The sequence below is a fragment of the Perna viridis genome, chromosome 6 (genome assembly GCF_037379345.1).
Source record: "Perna viridis isolate PV_CMFRI_1.1 ecotype Kerala chromosome 6, ASM3737934v1, whole genome shotgun sequence".
In the NCBI taxonomy this organism is placed as follows: Eukaryota; Metazoa; Mollusca; class Bivalvia; order Mytilida; family Mytilidae; genus Perna; species Perna viridis.
In genome coordinates, this window is record NC_142450.1 from 48795407 (window position 1) to 48819924 (window position 24518).

Consider the following 24518-nt stretch of genomic DNA (forward strand, 5'->3'; position numbering starts at 1 on the left):
TCTTTGAACAATCCTTGCTTCGGGGATTTGATACATCGCATCTATCCCAAAGAACTTGAGATAAAGAATACTACAGACACTGTGAAGTCAGCCTCATATCTTGATCTACACTTAGAGATCGATGGTAAAGGAAAACTATTGACCAAACTTTACGACAAAACGTGATGACTTTCATTCCGTCATTCAGAATTGTCAACTTTCCTTTCATCTGTGGCAACATCCGTCATGCCAGAGCTTGCCGTAACTACGTGACTTTTTGTATCGCGCCAGACTACTTACAATTAGGTTTTGGAACAGGTTTATGGTGCTACAAGGTGGGTCATCATTACAGAAGTTTTATGGTCGTCATAATGAACTCGTGGATCATTACGGTGTATCCATCTGCACCACGAAAATTGATTTGTTCAACATGTCATAGTTTTTCTTTCCTCTTTCATCTATCCCGCACTTGACTTTCAATGAGCAACTCAGCGGATGTTTCTAGAAAAGCAGAGATAGGTAACCCTACCGGTGCCCCTGGTCCATGCTCACAGATTGTAGTGGAGTCAGAGGTGCTCATTTACTTTTGTTACTTTGTGTGTATTAATTTAATTACTTTATGTTCTTTGTTGTGTTTGTCTGTTTTCCATGACTGGTCTTTGTCCCTGGATTACATTCTTTTGATTTCCGCTAGAATCTTGATTACTCTTTCATAAATCAGAAAATTGTAGATGTTTAAATACTCCACAAGTTTTATACAAGACCCTACTAGTCTCCAGTGGCAATATAAAATACAGTGGATTCTCCTTAATTGCATACCTCAGAAAATGATGCAATTAACAGAACTATGCAATTATCAGGAATGTTGAATTTGGTATGGAGTAGTGGTTTTATTCTACCATAGATCTTCCTGTTCCTATATAAACAAGTCTAGGGCATTGATTAACAGCATAATGTAATTACAAACAATTAAATAAAGTTATATGGCTTTTTTACTAATTTTACTGTAAAAATAATATTAAATAGTTGAATTAGTTACCTCTTTTAATTGAGTAACTGTAAAAAGCACATCGTTAAGGGTAGATAGTGTTAAGTTTTATAACATTTTGAAAAAGAAATGCAATTAACAGGAATGTTTTACACCTATGCAATTACAAAAGATGAATTTATAACATAGAAGAAATGGGAAATGATTTGGTTCTTGAAAATGGTCGTCCATTTAAAAAAGGAATGCTGTTGAAAAGAAAATTTGTTAATCAACAAGGAAGTGGTCAAAATTTAAATTTAAAGATCAAAAGAATAAAGAAACGTAAAATATGTTGTCATTTTCGTCATCATGTCACTCTTGGTGATCAGTCCTTCGTTTTATTTGGTTCTTGTTGCAGAAACTAAAAGTTTGTGCAGAATGCTAACTGAATACACACTATCTTACATTTTTCGTATATCATTGTGTTTATATTTGATGGTTAGAACATATGGTTTCTGTTCGTAACTTGATTGCGACAAACTTTCTTTTTCAGTGTTTATCGTATTGGTCATTGGCCTATTTATGTAGAGTTCACATTTTGAGTCAACTTTGTTGATTATATGATAGTTCAATATATCAATGCTTATGACAAATAAATGAAATGACATTATGTAGCTGTCTAAAAATGAAAATTGATATTTAAGTTATTTGACTTTAAATTATCTATAAATAATTATGTAAAAATCAAATAAAAAAAAATAATGGATGAAGTAAACATGTACAGACATCTCAAATAATTTATATACAATATCGACTTAGGACATTTTAATATCATTTTTTAACTCGATTTTGAAAAAAAATCGAATGATTTGCATCTGAATACTACTTGCATGGACATTTTACACAGAATGTGTTGACTTGATAGCTCAATCCAGATTTTATTACTTAAATTTGTGGAGTTGTTCATATTTCAGGACATTCGAATCAATCAGAATGAACCATTTTCCACGCTAGGGAGATTCTAGGAATTGCTGCTCAGACTACGCGTCTTTTATATCAATTAATGATAACGAGGCTCTCTAAAGAATGCTTCCAGTAGTGTGTGTTTTCTAACCCCTTAAATAGGTAATTTTTTTTTTATAGAATTAGCATGTAAATTAATTCATGTAATTAAAATTCATCCAGTTAATCGCTCGAATGAAAAAAAAGTGAAGCAGCTTTCATGATGGTACAAATAATGCCAACAAAAAAAAGAAGAAATACAGGGAAGCTGACACACACAGGGATCAAAATTAAAAAAAAAGGAACAGGGAAGCTGACATTCACATGGATCGAAATAAAAAATATAATAAAAACAAACGAAACTAAAAGTAAATTGATCAACTCGGACTTCAATTGACCAAGACTAACTGGTAAATGATTAACCCGGACTTCAATTGACCAAGACCAACTGGTAAATGAATAACCCGGACTTCAGTTGACCAAGACCAACTGGTAAATGATTAACCCGGACTTCAATTGACCAAGACTAACTGGTAAATGATTAACCCGGACTTCAATTGACCAAGACTAACTGGTATATGATCAACCCGGACTTCAATTGACCAAGACTAACTGGTAAATGATTAACCCTGACTTCAAAAAGAAGGCTAACTAGGAGGATAATATGATCAACCCAGACTCAATTGACTAAGGCCCCGTGCAGGTCCGGGTGTCAAAAGAATAGGCCTGCAGAGCGCTAAGCTTGTCTTAAAGGCGACTAAATAGTGCTCTGAAACCTAGCCGGGGGCTAGGCGCTCTGCGCACAGAGCAACTGGGATGTGTGCCCCAGGTGGTGGAAAGGGATACCCCTGGCGTGTTACATCCTGGGGTTGTTAGGCTATAATACGGAAAACCTGACCACAAACCATGGTGGTGAGCCGTGTTGGGAAAGATGCCTCGTTCCTCGCACGTTAAAGACCCCTGCTGTGGTATTCGATAGGAGTAGGAACCTTTGCGCACTGCCACAGGAGGCTAAATTGCCCGACCCTACCCATCCCTCCCTTTTTCTACTGGCCATCTAAATTTATCGACCCTGTTGCGCTTGTGTCCGATTCCTTCTTTATTTCATCATCATTTCATGTTCATTTTATCATCCATTTTATGTTCATCGTCTGAATATAGCTGAAATATTGCTGCTCGGACGTTAAACCCCAACAATCAATCAATCAATCAATTGACGAAGACTAACTGGTTGAGTAAATTTCCTTCGATTTTAGGAAACATTATAATGGATATACAGTGTTAGACCATATCTGTTCACAAGCTTTGGATAATGGATAAATCAAATCTTGGGGTAACCAAGTACCTATAAGTTGATGCTACCAGGGTTTGTTCAATAAAACATCCTGAGATCGAAAAAATAATAAATTACTAACTAGCAAGAAAGGAATTTTCATTTTTGTCTAATACTACGAATAAAATATGTTTTCGTAACGCAGGAAAGTTATAAATAATAACTGTACTAAACTGCTTACTGATAAACTTTTGAATTTAAGCTTCATAAATAAATCTGGACGATTTTACGAGTGCCATCATGAACTCGACAATTGTATGGTGTTCAAATCTCCATACCAAGGACATTTGTAATTTTATGTCAATTTTAATATCGTCTGGACACGAGAAACTCCACTTGTAGGAAAGCTGAAGAAGCTTACAATCTTTAGTTTTAGCAGTCCAACTGCTTAATATAATTCTCATTTTATAATTGAATCTTTCTATAACTAATGTTTATTTTTTTCGTCTTGTGTCCATTATTTTCAATCTATGTATGCTCTATTAATTAGAATGTCAAATAATTATACTTCTTTATATTTTTGTATGAACATATCTATTGTTTTACGCGTTACTTGGTACAGTTTACATCAATGAATCATATACAGGCAATATGCATTTCTCCCGGGATACCAAATCTGCTTTCAAAATTATAATGCGTCGGCGTTCCATTATTTTGCATCGTAAACTGTGAAATGTTTTGTTTTTGAAAGCACTTTGAGTGGGAAGCGATATTCAGAATAACATAAAGTCTGCATAACATGGGAAATAAATATGTCAAATGTCCTATTCTATTAAAGCTTACAGTTTTACATTTGTTTTGGTTTAAAATAATATTTTCTATTTCTTAACTTAATATAAAATGTCATATGGTTTATGGATTTTATACTATTTTATGTGATCTTAATTGATTAGTGAGTTTGCTCATTTAGTTTTGTTGCTTTGTTCGTATTATTTTTTTTATGTTCTTTGTTGTGCATGCCTGTTTTCCATGTATGGTCTTTGTCTCTCGATTACATTTTTTTTTTATTTCCGCTAGAATCGCGGTTCCCTTAATTACTCTTTTCTATGAATAGAAGTAAGTAGTCTAAACAAATGATTTATAGCAAAGTCTGTATGAATTTCAGCTCAACGCAATATGGTTTTCTTATAAATACCCTAATATACATTTTTTCAAAATGTGTTCTTTTCTGGTCGAAAACAATCCCTTAATATATCCCTAAATACAGATGGGATACGGTTACATTTTTATTTTGTCAGTTTAGATTTCTTTGGCTAAATTCAGTCTTATCATAATCACTGATTAGATTTTGAAGTTTGTTGTTTCCCTTATTTATATTTCTTAGAAAATCAGTTTTCCAGAGACTTCACAACCCTATTGTATCTATTTGAAGAACGAATCTTACTTAATGCCTTTATAACGATATCGTTGATAAATATTGAAGCGTAAAAATGTTTTATAGGTTTGTCATGTTTGAACCCTCAGACAGTACATTCGATTTATTTATAAGAAGACACGTTAAAACCAACCAAAAGACATACACATAGCATTCTGCATATCAGCTTAGACAAAGACCGTACCGGATGGCCGCATTTAACTTTTTCTCTAGAAAACAACCTCTTATTGATGTTGCTATATTGTTATTTTATAATGGTCTTTAACATTATTGTCAAATCAAAATAAAACAGTACCTAAGATATCCATACGTAGGCGATGTGGTTTTTCCGAAAGGCCTTGTTAGTATTGATCACCGTGAAATGTTAGATCAATAACAAAGGTAGGTAGCAGTGGAATCATGAAAAGTTCACAGTCATTAAGATAGAAATTCATCTCATTAATCTGACCGCTATAAAATTTCCAAGTTTGCCAACATAAAATCAATGATTATTGTCTATTGTATTTCTGACTATATTGTCCATCGCCTACAAAAACGCCTTATTATTTGACGTTGTGGCCATCGGTGAGGATTCGACGATAGTCACTTAACCACGAAATCACGGTTTTTTCAGTTAATCATATGATATAAATAGGTCGGTGGAATTTGGAACAGGGAACAGGGTTATGTTGCTACAAGATTGAAGTCATCACTACAGAAGTATTATGGTCGTCATCATGAACTCGTGGAGTGGATCGTTATGGTGTATCCATCAGCACCATGACAACTGATTTATTCCACGGGTCATAGTTTTCCTTTCCTCGTTTGTGTATCCCGGACTTGACTTTTTATGAGCAACTCGGCGGGTGTTTCTAGAAAAGCAGAGGACGCTTACCCTACCGGTGCACCTGGTCCATGCTCCCAGTTTTTAGTGGAGTGCGAGTTGCTCATTTACTTTTGTTTCTTTGTATGTATGATTTTAGTTACTTTATGTTCTTTGTTGTGTATGTCTGTTTTCCATGTCTGGTCTTTGTCCCTGGATTACATTCTTTTGATTACTGCTATAACCTTGGTTCCATTGATTACTCTTTGAAACTGGATTAAGCAAAGACGACTTTAAATACTGATATACTTTGTCCTTTTTTATTTATGGTTATTGTTTATTTACCCTACTGGTGCACCTGGTCCATGCTCCCAGTTTTTAGTGGAGTCCGAGTTGCTTATTTGCTTTTGTTACTTTGTATGTATGATTTTAGTTACTTTATGTTCTTTGTTGTGTATGTCTGTTTTCCATGTCTGGTCTTTTCCCTGGATTACATTCTTTTGATTACCGCTATAACCTTGGTTCCCTTGATTACTCTTTATATTTTTTTCCCACAAGTTACTGTTTTTTTTCAATATCACACCACATTTTTTCTCATGATGTATATAATAAATAACAAATGCACTACATTTATCTCCCGATAAAATTGATACTTAACATGTTATCTCGATTCTTTGTCTCCTTATGCTTGTGTAATTTAACGTTTTACCTTTATTTCCTGACAAATCTGTTACTGCGTTACATGTGTCTCTTAATGTGTCTGTTTCTTACGGCGTTACATATGTCTCTTAATGTTTCTGTTACTTACTGCGTAACATGTGTCTCTAAATGTTTCTGTTAATTACGGCGTTAAATGTGTCTCTTATTGTGTCTGTTACTTACGGCGTTACAAGTGTCTCTTAATGTGTCTGTTACTTACGACGTTACATATGTCTCTTTATGTGTCTGTTACTTACTGCGTTACATGTGTCTCTTAATGTTTCTGTTACTTACGGCGTTACATATGTCTCTTAATGTGTCTGTTACTTACGGCGTTGTCTTCTTTCAATGCTTTACCGACTTAACGTTTTACCTTTATTTCCTGACAAATCTGTTACTGCGTTACATGTGTCTCTTAATGTGTCTGTTTCTGACTGCTCTACTGTCGATTAATTACTTAACACATGAACTTTGTTTTTTTTTTTTTTGTTTTTTTTTTTTTTGGTCTTATAGATTCGTCGCCTTTACAACAACGAATGAACATGAATATTGATTTTGTGATTATTTTCACGTTGTGAATACACAGTTGAGGTCTCCTCGGATGTAATTTTTAGTTCTACTGGTCACCGTACACTTTGAATTGAATTCAATTACTTCTTTACCAGCGACGAACGTACTTCAATGTGCTCAATATTTCTCATCTAATCATATCAAATTAATCAATTGAAAGAGGCAGTAAGTTTCTGCCTTTAAAGTAAATGCTAACGCCATTTTTTTCTATTTGTGCCTGTAAATTAACTAAGGAAAAGCAATTATGTCTGCGATTAACAAAATCAGTTTGCAATACATTTATAGATGTTCTGAATAGTTCTGAAACCATAAGCCATTACCACCAATTCGATTTGCCAGGGGACAGTTTCCAACTGCTTATTACGAAATTCAATTTTCTTTATGTTTCTATTTATGACAATGTTTGACATTTGTTGTAAATGCGATTTTTTTTTCTGTGAAATTTACTGCTAATTAAATGTTTCCCATTAATCACCCCGTAACTCTTTGAACAAGTTTTTAACGATCAGATGACACGTTCTGACGTCAAGTGGATGGAAATAATCAACCATTACATGTCAGCCTCATTAACTGGAACAGGAAACACCATCTATAGAACATGTAGTCTTTGTCTTCTAGATATCTGGTTTATTTGTTTGCTAAGGATGTTTGATGTATCGTATATCAGTCATTATTACATTGTCGTAATCGGCTAATTACCTCCAAACTTCCGTATATAGCATCTGTATAGGATTCTATATATAACTCTTTTGGTACACGTGTCAGTCATTCAGGACCTTTTTTTCTGGTAATTATTTTTGTCAATGGAAACCTCTATTGACCAATTTACTTTAAAACTAAACGTTTAGTCATAGAGTGGATTTATGATATGAACTAAGTTGAATACAATTCCTGTAAAGTTTGTAATATAGAGATGTGTTCTTCTTTTGTTCATATTTCTTGTTTATAGATATTTGCGATATAATTACTTGTAATTATTAAACTGTTACCAAATGATAAAGATGCTCTTGGCTGATATTTTGAAAATCCTTGTTTGATGAGTTAGAAGACAAGATCATGTTTGAACATTTATTTTAAAATATATCTATGCATATATAATGTTTTCGGAACAATTATGTCAGTCGAAGGAGGGTTTAGTTCGTGGGAGATGACATGTGTTTAAAATAAATGACCAACATAGTAGACTTTCCAACAGAAAAATACAAAGATTCTAACAAATAACTTAAAATCCATAATATCATCTATATGTAAACACGTTATTAAACTTAATCTCTACAACAAAGATGTAATTGGATTTTTTCCCCATCAAGATTGTTTTATTTTACATGCTATGCCATATTTTAATTAACATATATTTACTGCAGAAAATACTACCAAGTAATATAATGCAGGAAACAAAGTCACTGGGGAGGTGTCACGCTTGATTTCATTATTTCTTTGGTTGGCGGGAAACTATCACAATTCATGCCTTGACTGTTTATATAAACAATTATACATTACCCAAGAGTTGTTTAAAGTTACAATGATAGTATTAACGATTCGAATTAATTAAATGCATTCATTAACATAAAAGTTGCAAAATATCTGATTTGATAACATTTTCTGCGTGTACGAGTAAAATCAATAGTAACACAGCTAAAGGAAAAATATACGACAATAATACAAAATACAAACAGGACGACATAAAACAATACAAAATTAAATTTAAGTAAATAGACAACCAGGTAACCGAATCGTCTACGTTATTATATCTTATTTTTTGTTTCTTTAATTTGATTTGTCATTCCTTTTTATGGTATTATATCAATATTGAGTTTGATTATTTTTGTCTGCATTAAAAAGTACAAAAAGTCATTTGGTGTAAATCCTTTGGCATAAATCAGTCAGTGACAAATTTTTCATCAACATTTAGGTTTAAATAGCTTTGCTTGGGTTGCCAATATTTTTATACTGTTATAATTTCTCTTCATCGATCTTTTTATAACAATTTTCTCTGATCACCTATAGAACTGATCCAAATGATTTAACAATAAATCTACAAACAGCTGAACTAATCTGATCACAGTTATATAACTGTCAACAAAAGACATAAAACAATACTCAATTTATTTTGAAATAAAAGGGCAAAATGTCAAAGGATGTTGCTATATGCAGCTGCCTTATCAGAAAGATGACAGAATATTACAATGTCACATGAATATTGTAATTAGGGCGCTTATTGCTGGAAAAAAATTACTATAATTGAAAAGATGAACAGATAAACAAGGCTGGATCGATAATATAGTGCCTTTATGTACTTCTACTCTAAAGCAGTGATAGTATGTATTGTGATACAGAATTACTTGGTGTAATGTAGAGTGATGTCATGATGCAATAATTAGGACTGTTCACTTAGTCAGGTAAGGATATTTTCTCCTACAGGATGTAGACTTGGACAAAATGGACTTCGCACTTTAGATTCTTTTTTTTTCATTCAATAATAGTTAATAAAATGAATAAAATGTATATTTCATAATAAAGTGTAATTAATTTAATCATTTATTAAAAAACCTTGTTGACTTTCAAAGACATATGAATAACTCATGTTGTTAAATTGTGTTCCTCCTTGGTCAGTAAATTATTGACTGCGGTTGCAGCTGGCGGAGCAAGAAATGCTTACCCCTTTGAAACACGTGAATGTCACTTCCAGTTTTTGGTTGGAGTTCATATTGCTAGTGCGTTCGGTATTTGTGTGACGTATTGTTTCCCTCTTTTTCGGGTACTTCGGGAATTCTTTTTCGTTTCCCTATATTGTGTATTTCATGTAGGTCGTCTTCATTGCCTGCGTTCTCGTTCAGACCGTTTTTGTTGGGGAGGGGAGGGATTTTGCCGTATTCGAATTATCCAAATGTTTCGTTATTTTTTTTATGACATTTGATTTATACTTTCGTTTATATCTTAATATGATTGTCTTTTTTTAAACCTTCAAACCAGTTTTTGTTTTCAAAATATTAAGGACTATGTCACTTGTAAATGTGAGCATTGCTGACATTCTCTTTCGCACTCTCATTTAAATATTTCCCGAAGAATAAAAAAAACAAACTTATATACAACTGTTATATTTCTTCTACCATTGAACAAAACTAATCATGTCTGAAAGATGATTATTCAGATATTTAGAAAATGTCATTAAAAATCGTCTGATGGGGAAGATGAATCAAGGTTAATACGATTTAAGTACAATCTTAATACATAACAAGGAACTACAAACAAAATTAACAGAAAATGATAAACACTATGGCCATGACCTAATGAATAAATTAGGAAGAGTATCTGTAATCTGTAATTCCTGAAAAAACAAATTGGGTTGTTTCCTGAAAGACATCATGAATCTGTTATTTTTGACACCCACTAAATAAGTCGTCCCTGGAATGTATATTTATTCTGTCATTTTAAACAGATCAACCAATTTGTTCCAGGAAAATACTATTCGAGTTGTTCCTGGAAGGTATCTTTATTCTGTTAGTTTTGAAACACCAGTCAAGTAGTTCATGGATGGGTATCTTTTATTCTGTAGAGATTTTCCCTTGACACCCATTTGCTGAAACTTTCGAAGTTTTCCAACCAACCTAATCAATAAAATATTTGGTCCGATTTGTAATAGTTGCAATACTGATTGTGTTTTATTCTCCGAATTTTGCCTTGATATTATCCTTTGTTATATGGACTTTCATTTTTGACTTCTCCTTCTTACCAAGATTCATCAGTTCGAGAATTGTGTTACATGTATAACCCTTCACTGATTTTCACTTAATATTGTGGAAGGATTTTTAAAACGTTTCCAGCAAAATCAAAAATATAAGTTTTAAAAATATTTTAAAGCAAACAAACATAGCATAAGCTGTCTGATAAATTCGCAATAAATTTAGTATACCGTGTTCGAATTTTGATAGTGATTTTACCATTTCTGGTGTTAAAATTACTATAACAACATATTAAAAAATTGCAGTAATTGTCCCAGATATCGGCTTATATTCCTTCTCTTAATTTCGGCACATTTTGAATAGGTGTTAAGCAAGGTTCTAGTAAACACTAGTATGGATTTAAAAAAAAAGAAAATCGGTGGTTTTATGTCGAAACAGAAAATATAAGAAGTATCTCGCTGAGCTCTAAAGCGAGATTCAAGTAATAATTAAAATACAACAATACGTTTTCTGTTTACTATGACGTCACTAGTTTACATTTTATTGTTACGTCGTCGTTACTAGCTATAGATATTTTCAGTGCAAAACAAAAACATATACAAATATTCTAAATTTAATCACGCAGTACATGTGTTACAAGGAGACAGAAACCAACTTATGAATAGTTTTCAAGAGGTATTCAGAAAAATACAAATCTAATCAGGTATCATGGTTTTGGGGCAGTAATAATAACGAAAAAGATTTATTTGTCTATATATCTATAACAGAAATTGAAAAAGATTCTACGTAATTAAGGAAATCATATTACATTTGGTTCTTTATAAGCCATGATCGACATTTGTAACAATTGTCCCTTATCTAAAGCTTTTATCTAAACACATCTTAGTTGATATGCCATTAATAAAGTGAAAATGGCAAAATTGAACATAATGGGAGAACTGAGTTAATTGTGCAGGCCAATCGATACCAAGATAGCTGTTAAGACGACGGTAAATACTCATTGATAGGTTTCATTTCATTACAAAAGGTTTGCCATTAACTGATGCAGAGGGCTCTAAACATTTAAAATATTCAGGATATTTGTCTTTGTTTGTTGCTATCAGTTAATGTACAAAATATATGGAATAATTGTTGTATATAATCTTTGTAATATAACTAATGGTAACTGATTCCACAAAGTCCTTCCAAAAGTTATAGGTTACAAACTAATTGTTGTAATATGATTAGGAGATTATGAAGGAGCTGTATCACAGGAATTGATAATTATATCTAAAATATTTATTTATAAATCTGTCATTATAAGAAGTTATGTAGATGGAATCGAATATGACGACAGTAAGAACACAACCACTTTAATTACTTACATAGTCATATACTTTTCAGAAAATACAAAATAATAAAAACCTATCCGAAAATTGACCAAACTTTACGACAAACGTGATGACTTTTCATTTAGAATTGTCAACTTTCCTTTCATCTGTGGCAACATCCCTTCGGCTCCTGCGTATGGAGTGTTCATATCACAACTCATACGTTATGCCAGAGCTTGCAGTAACTACGCAGACTTTTCGTATCGCGCTAGAACTATAACAAATAGGCTTCTGGAACAGGGTTATGTTGCTGCAAGATTGAAGTCATAACTAAAGAAGTTTTATGGTCGTCATCATGAACTTATGGATCGTTATGGTGTATCCATCAACACCATGAAAACTGATTTATTCAACGGGTCATAGTTTTCCTTTCCTCGTTTGTGTACCCCGGACTTGACTTTTTATGAGCAACTCGGCGGGTGTTTCTAGAAAAGCAGAGGATGCTTACCCTACCGGTGCACCTGGTCCATGCTCCCAGTTTTTAGTGGAGTCCGAGTTGCTTATTTACTTTTGTTACTTTGTATGTATGATTTTAGTTGCTTTATGTTCTTTGTTGTGTATGTGTTTTCCATGTCTGGTCTTTGTCCCTGGATTGCATTCTTTTGATTGCCGCTGTAGCCTTGGTTCCCTTGATTACTCTTTCATCATGTCAAAAGAAAGAGAAATCGAAATATTCATTTTAAGACTGATTAAACCATTACCTTACACCACCACTTAAACCGCTATTTATATCAATGTTTGTTGTTGTCTTCATACACGACCTCGTAAATTTGAATTGATCTACTGATTATGACACCCAACTTGCATTATGTCATGATAATCTTTACTACAGTTGTCAGTCGTAACCAAATTCAGATGCTTTTTCAAATAATCGATAGTGTTTCATTAGCTTTTGTCTGTTGTAAAACCGACTGATTTGAAAATATTGTAATTCATGTTTCGCTATATCATAGGTGTCACAGTCTCGTTACAGTTGTCACTCTTTTTAATCTTCATTTAACCGTTCCTTACGTATTCTTGCCAAATAAGAGAGACTTAGTACGACGATAAAAGATAGTTGCTACGTTTTATATAAGCCGTTTTGAATAAAGGTAACAGAATTACCGAACATTAATCTGATTCATTATTAAGTCAAGTCCAAAATAAATCTTGCAAAATAGAAATTACACCACCGGAAAAGCTAGTATCGCAATGGTCCTGGCTTGGTACAGGCATTTCATACGAAATGATGAGTTAAATCGAGGTTTATAGCGCGCTAAACCCCCCTCTACCATTGAATATATAAGTGGTACTTAAAAGCATTTGCATGCTTTTGTCATAATATGTAAATTAGTAAGTGCCCATTGGAATGCCAACTTGTTATTGAAAAATGGCTCCTCCAAATGTGACGAATATGTTATCAATTAGGAAATCAAGCATATCGCAAACCTGTTTTTCTGTATAGCACACTTTATATTTTATTTGTAACCAAGAACAACGTAATGTTTGTTACAGCAAAAGATTTACGGTTAAGTCATTCCAATTAAGATATCAATGTTTCATGTGGAAACGTAGTGTACAGAGTTGAGAAGTCAAACGTTTGGAGAGAACAAATTTCCGAAAAGCTGCGGGATTGTAGGGTTTGAAGTAAACTGAATTTTTAAGTATCCACATATGTAGTCAGTGTTGTTTTATGACAAGTTTGAAATGTATTTTTTAACAATGTGATTTCTAGTTGTTCGTAGTCTCCGTAATAGGCAGGTTTTATTTAGCAGGATCTGGTTTACCAAATCTGTCCTTGCTGTTATACTTATAACGCCGAATATTACTATTCCGCTGAAAACAAATAACAAGTTAAAACGTTATTAATTAAATAATTTGTTTTTAAATTTCAGATACCAATGAAGATGGTATCTGCTATTGTGTTAGGGGTAGTGTGTGGGATAACAGGCATGATAGTCGCCATAGTAGTAGTCATCGTCTGTCGGACGTACCGAAAGAGAAAACACCGGACATGTCTGTCACCGTGTGGATATGATGCTGTTGGTGATTACAAACCACCGTCCCTGATGTCAGTATCTACAAGCTCCCAGGTAAAGTTAAAATCCCACCATCCTCGTTGTCAGTATTTACAAGCTCCCATGCAAGGTTAAAATCCGTCGTCCATGATATAAGTATCTACAAGCTCCCAGGTAAGGTTAAATCTACAATTTGCAATTATTATTTGTTATTAATAATTATATATGTATTTTATATATAGTAATGTTCTTAGTGACGTTGGTGCGCCATTTGAAATAAATTTCTCTCCACGTTTCCTATGACAATACAATTGAAAATCATTAATCATATACGATGTTTCAGACCATGATTGTTTCGTTTTCTCTGGCTCCATCAAAATAGTTGATGTATAAACTTGCCCAAGTTTAGGACCACTTAATAAATAATGCTCTTAGTTGTAATGTTTATTAACTTTATACATTTTGTGAATGATAATATAAAGTTAAAACTGATTAAGAAACCTACCGAAAAATCGTTAACATTTAAAGTTTGGTGTTTGAATTTTTTTTTTTTTGTATATACCCACACATGCTGCCTTTGGAACTACTAAATTAATTTTGAAACAATTTTAATTCAGGTGATAAACCCCGTGTAAATTATGCTCCGAATTAAAGCATCAAAATTAATGATTTATAAATTAATTACTTTGAGCCTCAAAAATTATTTCAAAGGATTCCCGAATAATTGGCATAAAGAAACCCACTTTATTATACGTTTCAGGAAATTCTCATTGTGACCACTAACTAAAGCTAGTGAATTCATTAAAAATCCCATTAATTGTTGATAGTTATTGATCAATTGTGCATTCGACAGTAAATCTAATTGTTTTAAAAACCTAATACCATTTTATAAAAAAAATAACTTTGGGAATGCTGTGTTGCTGTTTGTTCTTCTGTACTTGACCCATCTGAGTTTCACTCTAAGAATGTTGTGAAAGAGTAATCAAGGGAACCAAACTATTTGTTCTACTGTAGGTATAATACCACTATTAAGGGAAACCAGTCGCCTGCTCAAACCAGAAAGTAGAATGCATTGCATCTTTTTTTGTGATTTATCCAGGATATGCAAACTGAGTATAATCTGAAAGCTTATCATGCCGGGTACACACTGAATACAACAGTTTTTAACCCTGATGTAGAGAAAAAAGTTTAGAGTCTAGATCTAAAGCCCACTGATTTGTCAAATTTCAAAAATTAATGTAGAGTTTTTAGCACCTGTGTACTTTCATTTTACCGTTCTTTCTTAGAAGCAATTAAAGGTATGTTGCAGTTTTTATGAGAGAGTCTTTAAATGATCCCCTCTATGATAAAACCTGTTAAATTTCAATTTAACAGACTTTAAAAAAGGTTGTGACCTTGAAAATTGCATAATACAACATAGAAAGTATTGGGACTTTTAATAGTGGTATAACACCTGCACGCCATCAACCAGGTCAATGATTACATTAGTTTAAACCTGAAATTGGCTAAAAGAAGTGGCGAAATATTTTTTTTTTCCTTTAACAGTTGGCACATGTTGAATTTTAAGTTATCAAAAGACGTTTTCTAAACGATACTTCGTCCGTGTTCATCTGAATATATCTCGGATTATTCCTTAAAAAATCTACATTTAATTGGATCTTGCTTTATATTTAGACTAAATATCTTGGTCCACTGAAAGTATACACTAAATAGGTAATATGATTTGGACCAATGAATCTAACGTTATTTGTCAAACATTTCTGAAAGGTTTCAACAGCGTATTCAAGACATAACTGCTATATTTACTACACAACATATACCACTAAAGCTGTCTTACACTGTAACTTTTCTTTCTTATCTAACTGTATAGATACAATCCGTTATTTCGCATGGAATGGTCGGTTCGGTCACTTTTTTGCACTAGTTGTCAATCAGAATTTTATAATAATTAATTCTGAGCATTTTATTGCATGAAGTAATTTTAAACTGGTTTATACTGCGTCAACAATGGTACATTTTGTTTATCCATTACGGTCTATACTTTTTCTGTCAAAGTATAAGGAGATGTAATCTCTAATTATAATTACGTTCGATGTTTTACTGCAACATTATTATCGGGATAAAAACGGCGACTATGATTAGAAAAAAACAGCTTTCATCAAACTCAGCTATATTAGATTGGCTAAAGGGTGTTACTTACTGTCTAACATAGAAACAGAAGTCGTTAAAGAATTTAATTTGAAAGCTTAGATAACTCTGCATAAAAGTAAAATATTCATTAGTATTACCTTTTCAAAAAATGAGTTTGATTTTAGTAGATTTCTACATAGGTTTGCGTATCTCTTCTATGTAATTTCATTATAAACTTACAGGCTATGGAATAAACTCTACGATGGAAGACAAATACTGCAACTTATGCAAAATATTTTTGATATCATGAATCGAACCTTGTATTTATGTTTTCAATTCAGTACAGTTTTGAGTTGGTCAAAATCAGAGTCCAAAGCTTGAATTCGTTTAAACACGAACAGAAATATCGGGGGTCTTTGATGTAAATATTTAAGGTATTTACAGTATTTATGTCTGCCTCTCTTTTCAATTGATTTACAACATTTTAAACAAAATGACTTTTGGGATTTATTGGTATTCTGAATCTGTATATTTTTATATTGTAATAAGTGTACGTAAGATACAACTTTGACTTAATTTGTTTGTAGCAGAACTTGAACACAACTGTTGTATTTTATGTAAAGATAACCAATTTTTATTCATCCTGACGGTTTTGTCCAATGACGGCTAAAGTTTCCTCATCATGATCAGATTCCTTTTTTAAAATTCAATGACTACACTAATTTTAGAGTAGATATCAACCTATGCAGAGTCAATTTCTCTAATAATACTCAGAAATGTTTCAAGCTTGAATTCACTGACAGAACTTACAAAGATTCTTTCTTTACAGTTGTATCAAGATATGTCCCCAAGGAGCATTACATCTATTAATATTCACCTGATTGTAACGTTAACAAAAAGATCTGTTTACATCTTGGAGGTACTTATGTGTTTTGTCGATGATAGTAGGAATACAATTTGTCAATTAATATATATTCTTGTTAATATTTAACGTGTACTATTTATATTAATTCATACTTTTGATGATGTCAAAGGTCATGTGGACTATTTAAAAGGTGATGAAATAAATGGTTATATACTACAGAAAATGAATAAACACAACTGCTTAAGTCTCAAAAATGACTATAGGTCAAAATTCGTTATATCAAGATTTTAAACATTGTGATACAGCGTACGAGAACAAAAGCTGTAGTTGCGAATTTCAAATTCAAAGTTTTGAGGTTTGATATCGTCGGCATTTATTCTGAACCCCTAAAGGTGCATCTTGTTCTTGCTCTCAGTTTTAAGTGGAGTCCGGGTCGTTCATTTACTTTTAATTCTTTTTACATGTTATTTTGGTTATTTCATATAATTTGTTGTATGTATTTGTTGCCCATGTCTTGTCGTGGTTTACTTGGTTTACCAATCCTTGTTCCCTTTATTAACCTTAATAAGAAACAATAAAATGTCCTACTCCTTTAACTAAACTATTATCTACCAAATTCTTGATCGTTTACTTCAATTTTCTGTAGAGTACAAAGATGTGATGCACAACTAATACAATAATAAAAAGCAAATGCATGACCCTAATTTTTATTGAAGTGCAAGATTTACTACGGAAAACTTAAGTTTACTAAGACAAGAAGTGTTGCATGATTGGCGACCGCCTGGTTAACACCATCACGAAGCTTTAATGAGATCATCGACATCTCCCTTGAATCAGAATGACTTGATAGAGTTCCTGACAATGAATAATGTTATATAATTCTCGTAGAGTATTAGCAACAGATAGAAGACTTGGTTCTAATGAGATTTTATAGGACTTAGAGAGATGTTACCCAGACTAAAACGCCTACTGCATACCATAAACGGTCAAACAAACTATATCATGTTTTCAGTTCAAATTAAAAACGTCCGGAAAAATGTCTAAGTATTATTCCTGCACAACGGAATCATTTATTCTAAGTCATTTGCACTTTAAGAAGTTTTCATTTAGACTCAGTTTTTATATGACGTCGTATAAACGTCAAATGATGTACTCGATTCATCATCTACCCATAAGCCTTTTTGTTATATTAAAATAGACATAATTCATGTTATATAATCACTTTAACATATGTTTGATTTTTCTGAATATGTGCATTACACACTTAGTTTATAATTAAGACACTTTAGAAGGCCTTGAATTGACTGACAATTTTGTTGTTATATATAATTTTTTAAAGCATACAATCTGTATCGGTATCATTGTAAAATCTACCTGACCTATATATTATGTTTTGTGCTCTATTACCAGGACTATACGATCCTTTGCTTATAAAGTTTATATATAACGCCTTTGTGTAAATAAGTACAGCATCATACCCCTATGATTTTTTTTCTTCTGAAATACATATGTGTCTTATTAAGTATTTATAGAAATCAAGCAATTACAAGCTGGCTATCAACAAAAATAGTTGAATACAACAATGTCAATCATATGAATAATTAAAAATTTTGATATTTTGTACACTAGATGTAATAGTAATCAAGGGAACCAAGGTTATAGCGGCAATCAAAAGAATGCAAGGAATGTAACCTGACATCAGCAGTATTAAAATCAAATATAATGGAAGATCTGAATCATCCAAAAATCATTGCATACAAGAAGTAGACAAAACCAAAACTATCGAAGCAAATTACAGCGCCGAGTGGTTCCATCATGTATTCTTTTGTTTTTAAAAGCAAAAGCCTGTTACAATCATTACAACAAATTTATAGTTTTATTTAATAAGATAAATTAAACCATGTTTGTGTCATATTATTTTGAAATTTATTTATACATCATTTTGGTCGTTCATGTGTAAGAATTATTTCAGCAAAATTTCTACCATAAAAAACAATAATCAAGTGGCATAGTAGATGGATTTTGATTCATCAGCCCGTATAATAATAACGTAGCTGGATAAAAAACGCAAATTTTATTTCGTGTTTTCAAGCCTTCGAAGGAAGAATGTAACCGAAATAATAAGAGCAACCACCGCTTGTTAGATCATATAGCTACAATTTACTTTTTGTCATCTGAAATAACATGTCCTGTTGGACATAACAACAGCAACTTGGGTCTTGTTGTTTTATATTTCCAGTACAACTGGTCAACGGGTAAGGATTTTTGGTTTATCACTTACCTCGACAATTGTATTCTTACATTGAAATAATGCATATCTTCATAGGTTGCTTTTGGTTTTTATTTTCTATTTTTTTAAAATTTTTATTATTTTGATTTATATCTATGTATAGCGCCACAGGAAATGACATTTGTAGAATCAATTATGAAAAGAAATAGTTTAGGCAACTTGGGACCTTTGTAAGGAGGAAAATAAAATTCTATTACCATAAATATATTAATCCCCTTGAGGTCACTTTAAACCTTTATCACACTTTCCATTAAAAAAAAGCTTTGATGGGTTTCTTATACAAAAAGTCATCTCTCCTATTTAGTGTAGGCGGGTTTCGTATGAAATGACATCGGCAGAACGTGAGTCGATTATTAAATGTCCCTGGAGAATAAGATATAATAAGGATGGAGACTGAGATAAGGTGATATATATATATAAAAACGTCTAAATATGTTTAACATCACAAGAAGATGGTAAAATTTAAATTGAATATTTCGGATAACAGATATCCTTCCTCAGCATAAAACTGATAAAACTATATGAGCATAAAACTCACAAAACTTAACGAGCATAAAACTTGCAAAGTTCAAGATCAAAACAGATTCAGAAGCTGAATAGCGTGCGCTGTGGGTGATTGTACCTTTATCAAAGGCTCACATAAGCAACTGATGAGGAGCCTGAATGAAAATAACAAAGAGGGTCTTTTTATCAAAGTTACAATTAACTGTGGAAAACAATTTAAAAAAAGAAAAAGTCCAAATATAGTAGTACGGCATATATATATCAGAATCCAAGAACATGGAGTAAATGTGAAAACAGCAAATAAAGACGATCCACAATCTAGACAACCGCATAACATGTAAAAAATAAAGATAAGAAAACAAAGACAGGTCATACAATTTTAAGCTCTTGGTATATGAATTTCCAAAAATAAAAGCAGGGCTGATATACTAGTAAGTGGCTAAAAATGGTGTATATGCCCTGTATTGTCAGGCAAGTGCATACGTCAAATTGCAAATTTGGCGAGTGCCAAATTTGTTTGAATTTTAATGAAGATATCTTGTTTGATTTGAAAGCAATAAAGAAGCTTTAAAGCTTTTAATGATATGGCAATGACGATCATTAGATTTGATGCAAATATACAATGGGGATGGAAGTACTAACTATGATTTCAGACTTATGCATGTTGAAATCTCAGTAATACACAGTCTGTTCATGAGATAAATTTTCTTTGTAATTGACAGTATCCATATTTTATACTTTACTCTGATACACTTGATACAACTGCAATTTTAAGATATAAATAAATCGTTTTAATTTCGTGTATAATCAAAAAATATATTTTTTTAATAGAAGACTCTTAAATAATTATTTTGCTTACACTTATCATTCGGGTTATATCATACATAAATTTAGATTTGTCTGAACGGTCTTAATAACTTACTTAAATCAATGATCACAGATGTTACAAGGCATTGAATAGACATCATGAACCTACAAAATGGGAATATGTTTAAATCGTTTGGTTTACCGGAATCTTTACGAAGATCACACCGTGTCTATGGCTGCTACAATACCAGTTATCAGAGTTATGGTAAAGTCCAATAATGTTTTGTCTTATATACTTTTAACGTGTCAATCCATGATTTTTACAATACGTTACAGGTTATTTGAAATCGATAGATTTGTTATTGTTACTGAAATCTCACCAAAGTAACATTATATTTATTTATCGTATTGCTTGATATGAGCGGTAAAAATTATTTCAAGTGTATAACTTTCTGTTTTTTGTTATTAAAAATTGAAATGCTCTAATTGTATAATACGTGAATTAGTTAAAACATATCCAGTTGTTATACTTTACATAGTTAGACTTTTGGTATTATGATAGTTGCCTCTGATTTATGTATCGGTGAATGTATGTGTTTTCGGTAGGTATCCAGTTGATACAATGTTCACCATTAATCGCTAAAGACATCAATCACTGATTAAAATGACATACCAAACTCCCTTTCCATTACTTATTGTTATGTTTTTATTGATTTATATCTGTCGACTACAAATGTGTGACTTACTTTCATTTTTCTAAAATTAACATTAGACATTCTAAATTTACTGACAGTTATGAAATGAATGCTACATACTTACATTTAATTAACCATCTATTACATTTTATGTTGATGCCTGCAGAAAAAAACGGAGGTTTAAAAAAATAAATGCTAAACTACAACTCGTATGAATATTGTATAAATTCGAGAATACGAATACAATAAGTATACTGAATATGATTAAATGTAGTGTTTTAATATTTGTTTTTAATGATCTGGAGTAAAACAGCTAGATAGGTATTTTTACTTTGAGGCCACCTTTTTGTCTTTTAATTGCCTTACTTCTAGTGACTGAATCTAGTGCAATTACTTTTTATTATACGTCAATATATTTTTACTTAAGTGTTAATGTTTCTTAGAATAACACTGTTTGTAATTCGTTTTTTAAAGATATTTAAAAGAGTGATCAAGGAAATCAAGGCTATAGCGGCAATAAAAAAATACTGTAATCCATGGACAAAGACCAGACATGGAAAACAGACACAACAAAGAACATGAAGTAACTAAAATCATACAAACAAAGTAACAAAAGCAAATGAGCAACTCGGACTCCACTAAAAACTGGGAGCATGGACCAGGTGCGCAGGTAGGCTAAGGTCCTCTGCTTTTCTAGAAACACCCACCGAGTTGCTCATAAAAAATCAAGTCCGTAGACGAAAGAGTAAAGAAAACTATGACACGTTGAACAAATCAGTTTTCATGGCGCCGATGGATACACCATAATGAACCACGAGTTCATGATGACGACCATAAACTTCTGTAGTGATGACTTCAATCTTGTAGCAACATAACCCTTGTTCCAGAAGCCTATTTGTTAGAATTCTAGCGCGACACAAAAATTCTACATAGTTTCGGCAAGCTCTGGCATAACGTATGAGTTGTGATATGAACACTCCATATGCAAGCGCTGAAGGGATGTTGCCAAAGATGAAAGGAAAGTTGACAATTCTGAAAAAAAAGTCATCACGTTTGTCATAAGATTTGGCCAATAGATTTGCTTTACCATCGATTTCTAAGTGTAGGTCAAGATAGGAGGCTGACTTCACATTGTCTGTAGTATCCTCGTAAAATATTATCCTTGATTTAAATCTATTTCAGTTCAATATTATAATATTTTATAGGATGTTCAATTAACAAAAGAGTCCAGGACAGTGCAACCGAGATCATCAACAACGTCACGCGGTAGCTTTTCTACAATGTCACGTGGTAGTGTCAAGAGTGATCCCTTCACAGAAGACACGAGCAGCATAAGCGCGCGTAGTGATACAAGTGTTGACAGTTTTGTATTTGATCCGTCTGTAGGTAAGAAACCGCGCTTGAATGCAATTTATGTGCCAACTTAATTGATAGTTAACCCTACATGAGTGCCATTCTATTCAGAATAATTTTCTGGCGTTCGGCTAAAATGATATCCTCTGCTCCCGAGCTTTAAGCAAATTGTTAAGAAAATCAAAAAATTAATAAAATAAATTGAATTACAACATTAGGGGAGAGATGCAGTAGTTAAGTTCAGGCATTTACAAACCTTTTACTTTGATAACAAACTTCCGAACTTTGAGGGAAAAAATCTACATTTTGATCAGCATTTAGGACGTTTGAGCCATACAATAAAAATTTTACAGTAATAGAAACATTAAGTGCCATAGACAATATGATTTATTTTGTAATAAAATATATTTGGGAAAAAAAGAGCAAATAATAGGAAGTTGATTCGACATAACCAGAGGTGCCATTAGGTAAATTAAGAAATAAATCACGGAAACTCCAGTTTATCGCTATCGCTCGGGATGAAGTAAAATAATGCGATGTAAATGGTCAGCCCGTGGTTAAAAAATGATAAACTGGAGTTTTCGTGATTTATTTCAATTCTAATAGGACAATTACTGTACTTTTTTTTTACATTTTCGTGACCTGTTACGGTAACTTTGGACCCGCAATATTTGTCCATATTTGGCGGTACACTTCACGCTATGTCAGTTAAAATGGCAGCTTTTTTTTTTTGATAAGGTAGGAAATAGCGAATTGAGTAGAGCGATATCAGATATGGGAATAGTTGTTGGCATTATAAGGTCACAGTGTTCACACATGGACAGGTTCAACTTTTTATTCATTTACGAGTGTTATTGTAATTGTTTTCATACACGATGGCACACGTGGGACGTGTCGAGTGCTACCGTATACACGTATAAGTGATTTTTATGGAATATAATATAAATTTTCTTTAAAAAAGCGTTTTATGTGTTTTAGCCATGATTTGGACTTTGTTGTCACTAAATTGTCCTATTTTTACAATTTTGTATTGTTTTCTGATAAATAAATTATTGAAATGAATTATCTTCCCTTTTCGACTGCTCACTGTTCATTTTTTTTGTCGGATGTTTTATATCGCTTCTTTGTTGAAATTTCCAGTGTAATTCTTTCTGAGTGGTATGGTTATTTCATTCGTCTGCTATCATATACCCTTTTTAATTTTTACGAGAACTTTTATTTACAGAGGAAAACAAACTTATGTTCTATTTTTCAACATAATGGCAGATTGTTTTCTTTATGGATGCTAAAGTAACTTATATTTGTACGTTAACGTCATGTCTTTTATTATAACAATAAACACATCACTCTACATGTCAAATTTTTCATCAGTTTATAGGAGTGAAACTACAAAAAAATAACGTTTTATATCATAATTTTGGGAAAACTTTATACTTCCGTTTTCAGGAGTGATACGACCTGATCTATATCCAAGAAAAGACGCGGTTTTACAGCAGTCGTCACTTGATCAGTGTCAAGGTCGTTTACATATCAGACTGAAATACGACTTTAGAACATCTGATGTTGTTGTTCATTTAATTGAAGGTAAAAATGGAATATTCATAATATATCCAAATTAGTTTTATGGTTTATTCAATTGCGTGGTACTTGACGCGAAGTAAAACCTTCTCTCCATTCAAGTATGGTCCTTCTGGTCACGTCGTTACGTTATCCTTTCTAAAGGTCCCAAGTATGGTGAACCACGCTCCATAATTTGAAATTTTAACTTTAAAGTTCTTATGGATGCCGTCGAGGACTATGCAAGAAAATGGATAAAACGAGAACAAGAGGACATTGATTCTCTGTCAGAGTGGTTGAAGGCCGTGAGGTCTTTAATTTTGAAACGAATGAAAGTTTTAAGTAGGTCAATGAGTGCCAAGGCTACATCAGTTTTCAAAGACCCCGATGTAGCAAAAACATTGTCTACTACACATGACAAGTATGTTGTCGTACCAGCAGACAAAGCCCAAAATAATATTGTTTTTGTCTGCAAAACGTTTTATATCCAATGTTTATTATCAGAGGTAGACGTAGAAAATAATAGCAGTGATAAGACCT

General features: G+C 32.5%; 1 protein-coding gene across 3 annotated transcripts in view; it reads left to right on the forward strand.

The window, feature by feature from the left end:
* Positions 1 to 24518, forward strand: part of LOC148615381 (synaptotagmin-6-like) — a 47639-nt gene that overhangs the window by 11877 nt on the left and 11244 nt on the right. The window contains exons 1-4 of one of the 3 annotated variants that reach the window (XM_088590295.1): positions 8982 to 9126; positions 13655 to 13852; positions 22274 to 22454; positions 23868 to 24005. In XM_088590295.1, coding sequence (XP_088446421.1) covers positions 13661 to 13852; positions 22274 to 22454; positions 23868 to 24005 — 511 coding nt within the window. In that variant the 5' untranslated portion in view covers positions 8982 to 9126; positions 13655 to 13660. Of the gene's footprint in view, positions 1 to 8981; positions 9127 to 13654; positions 13853 to 20508; positions 20639 to 22273; positions 22455 to 23867; positions 24006 to 24518 lie in introns of those variants that run through there. The other 2 variants (XM_088590296.1, XM_088590297.1) reach the window with 2 other exon arrangements.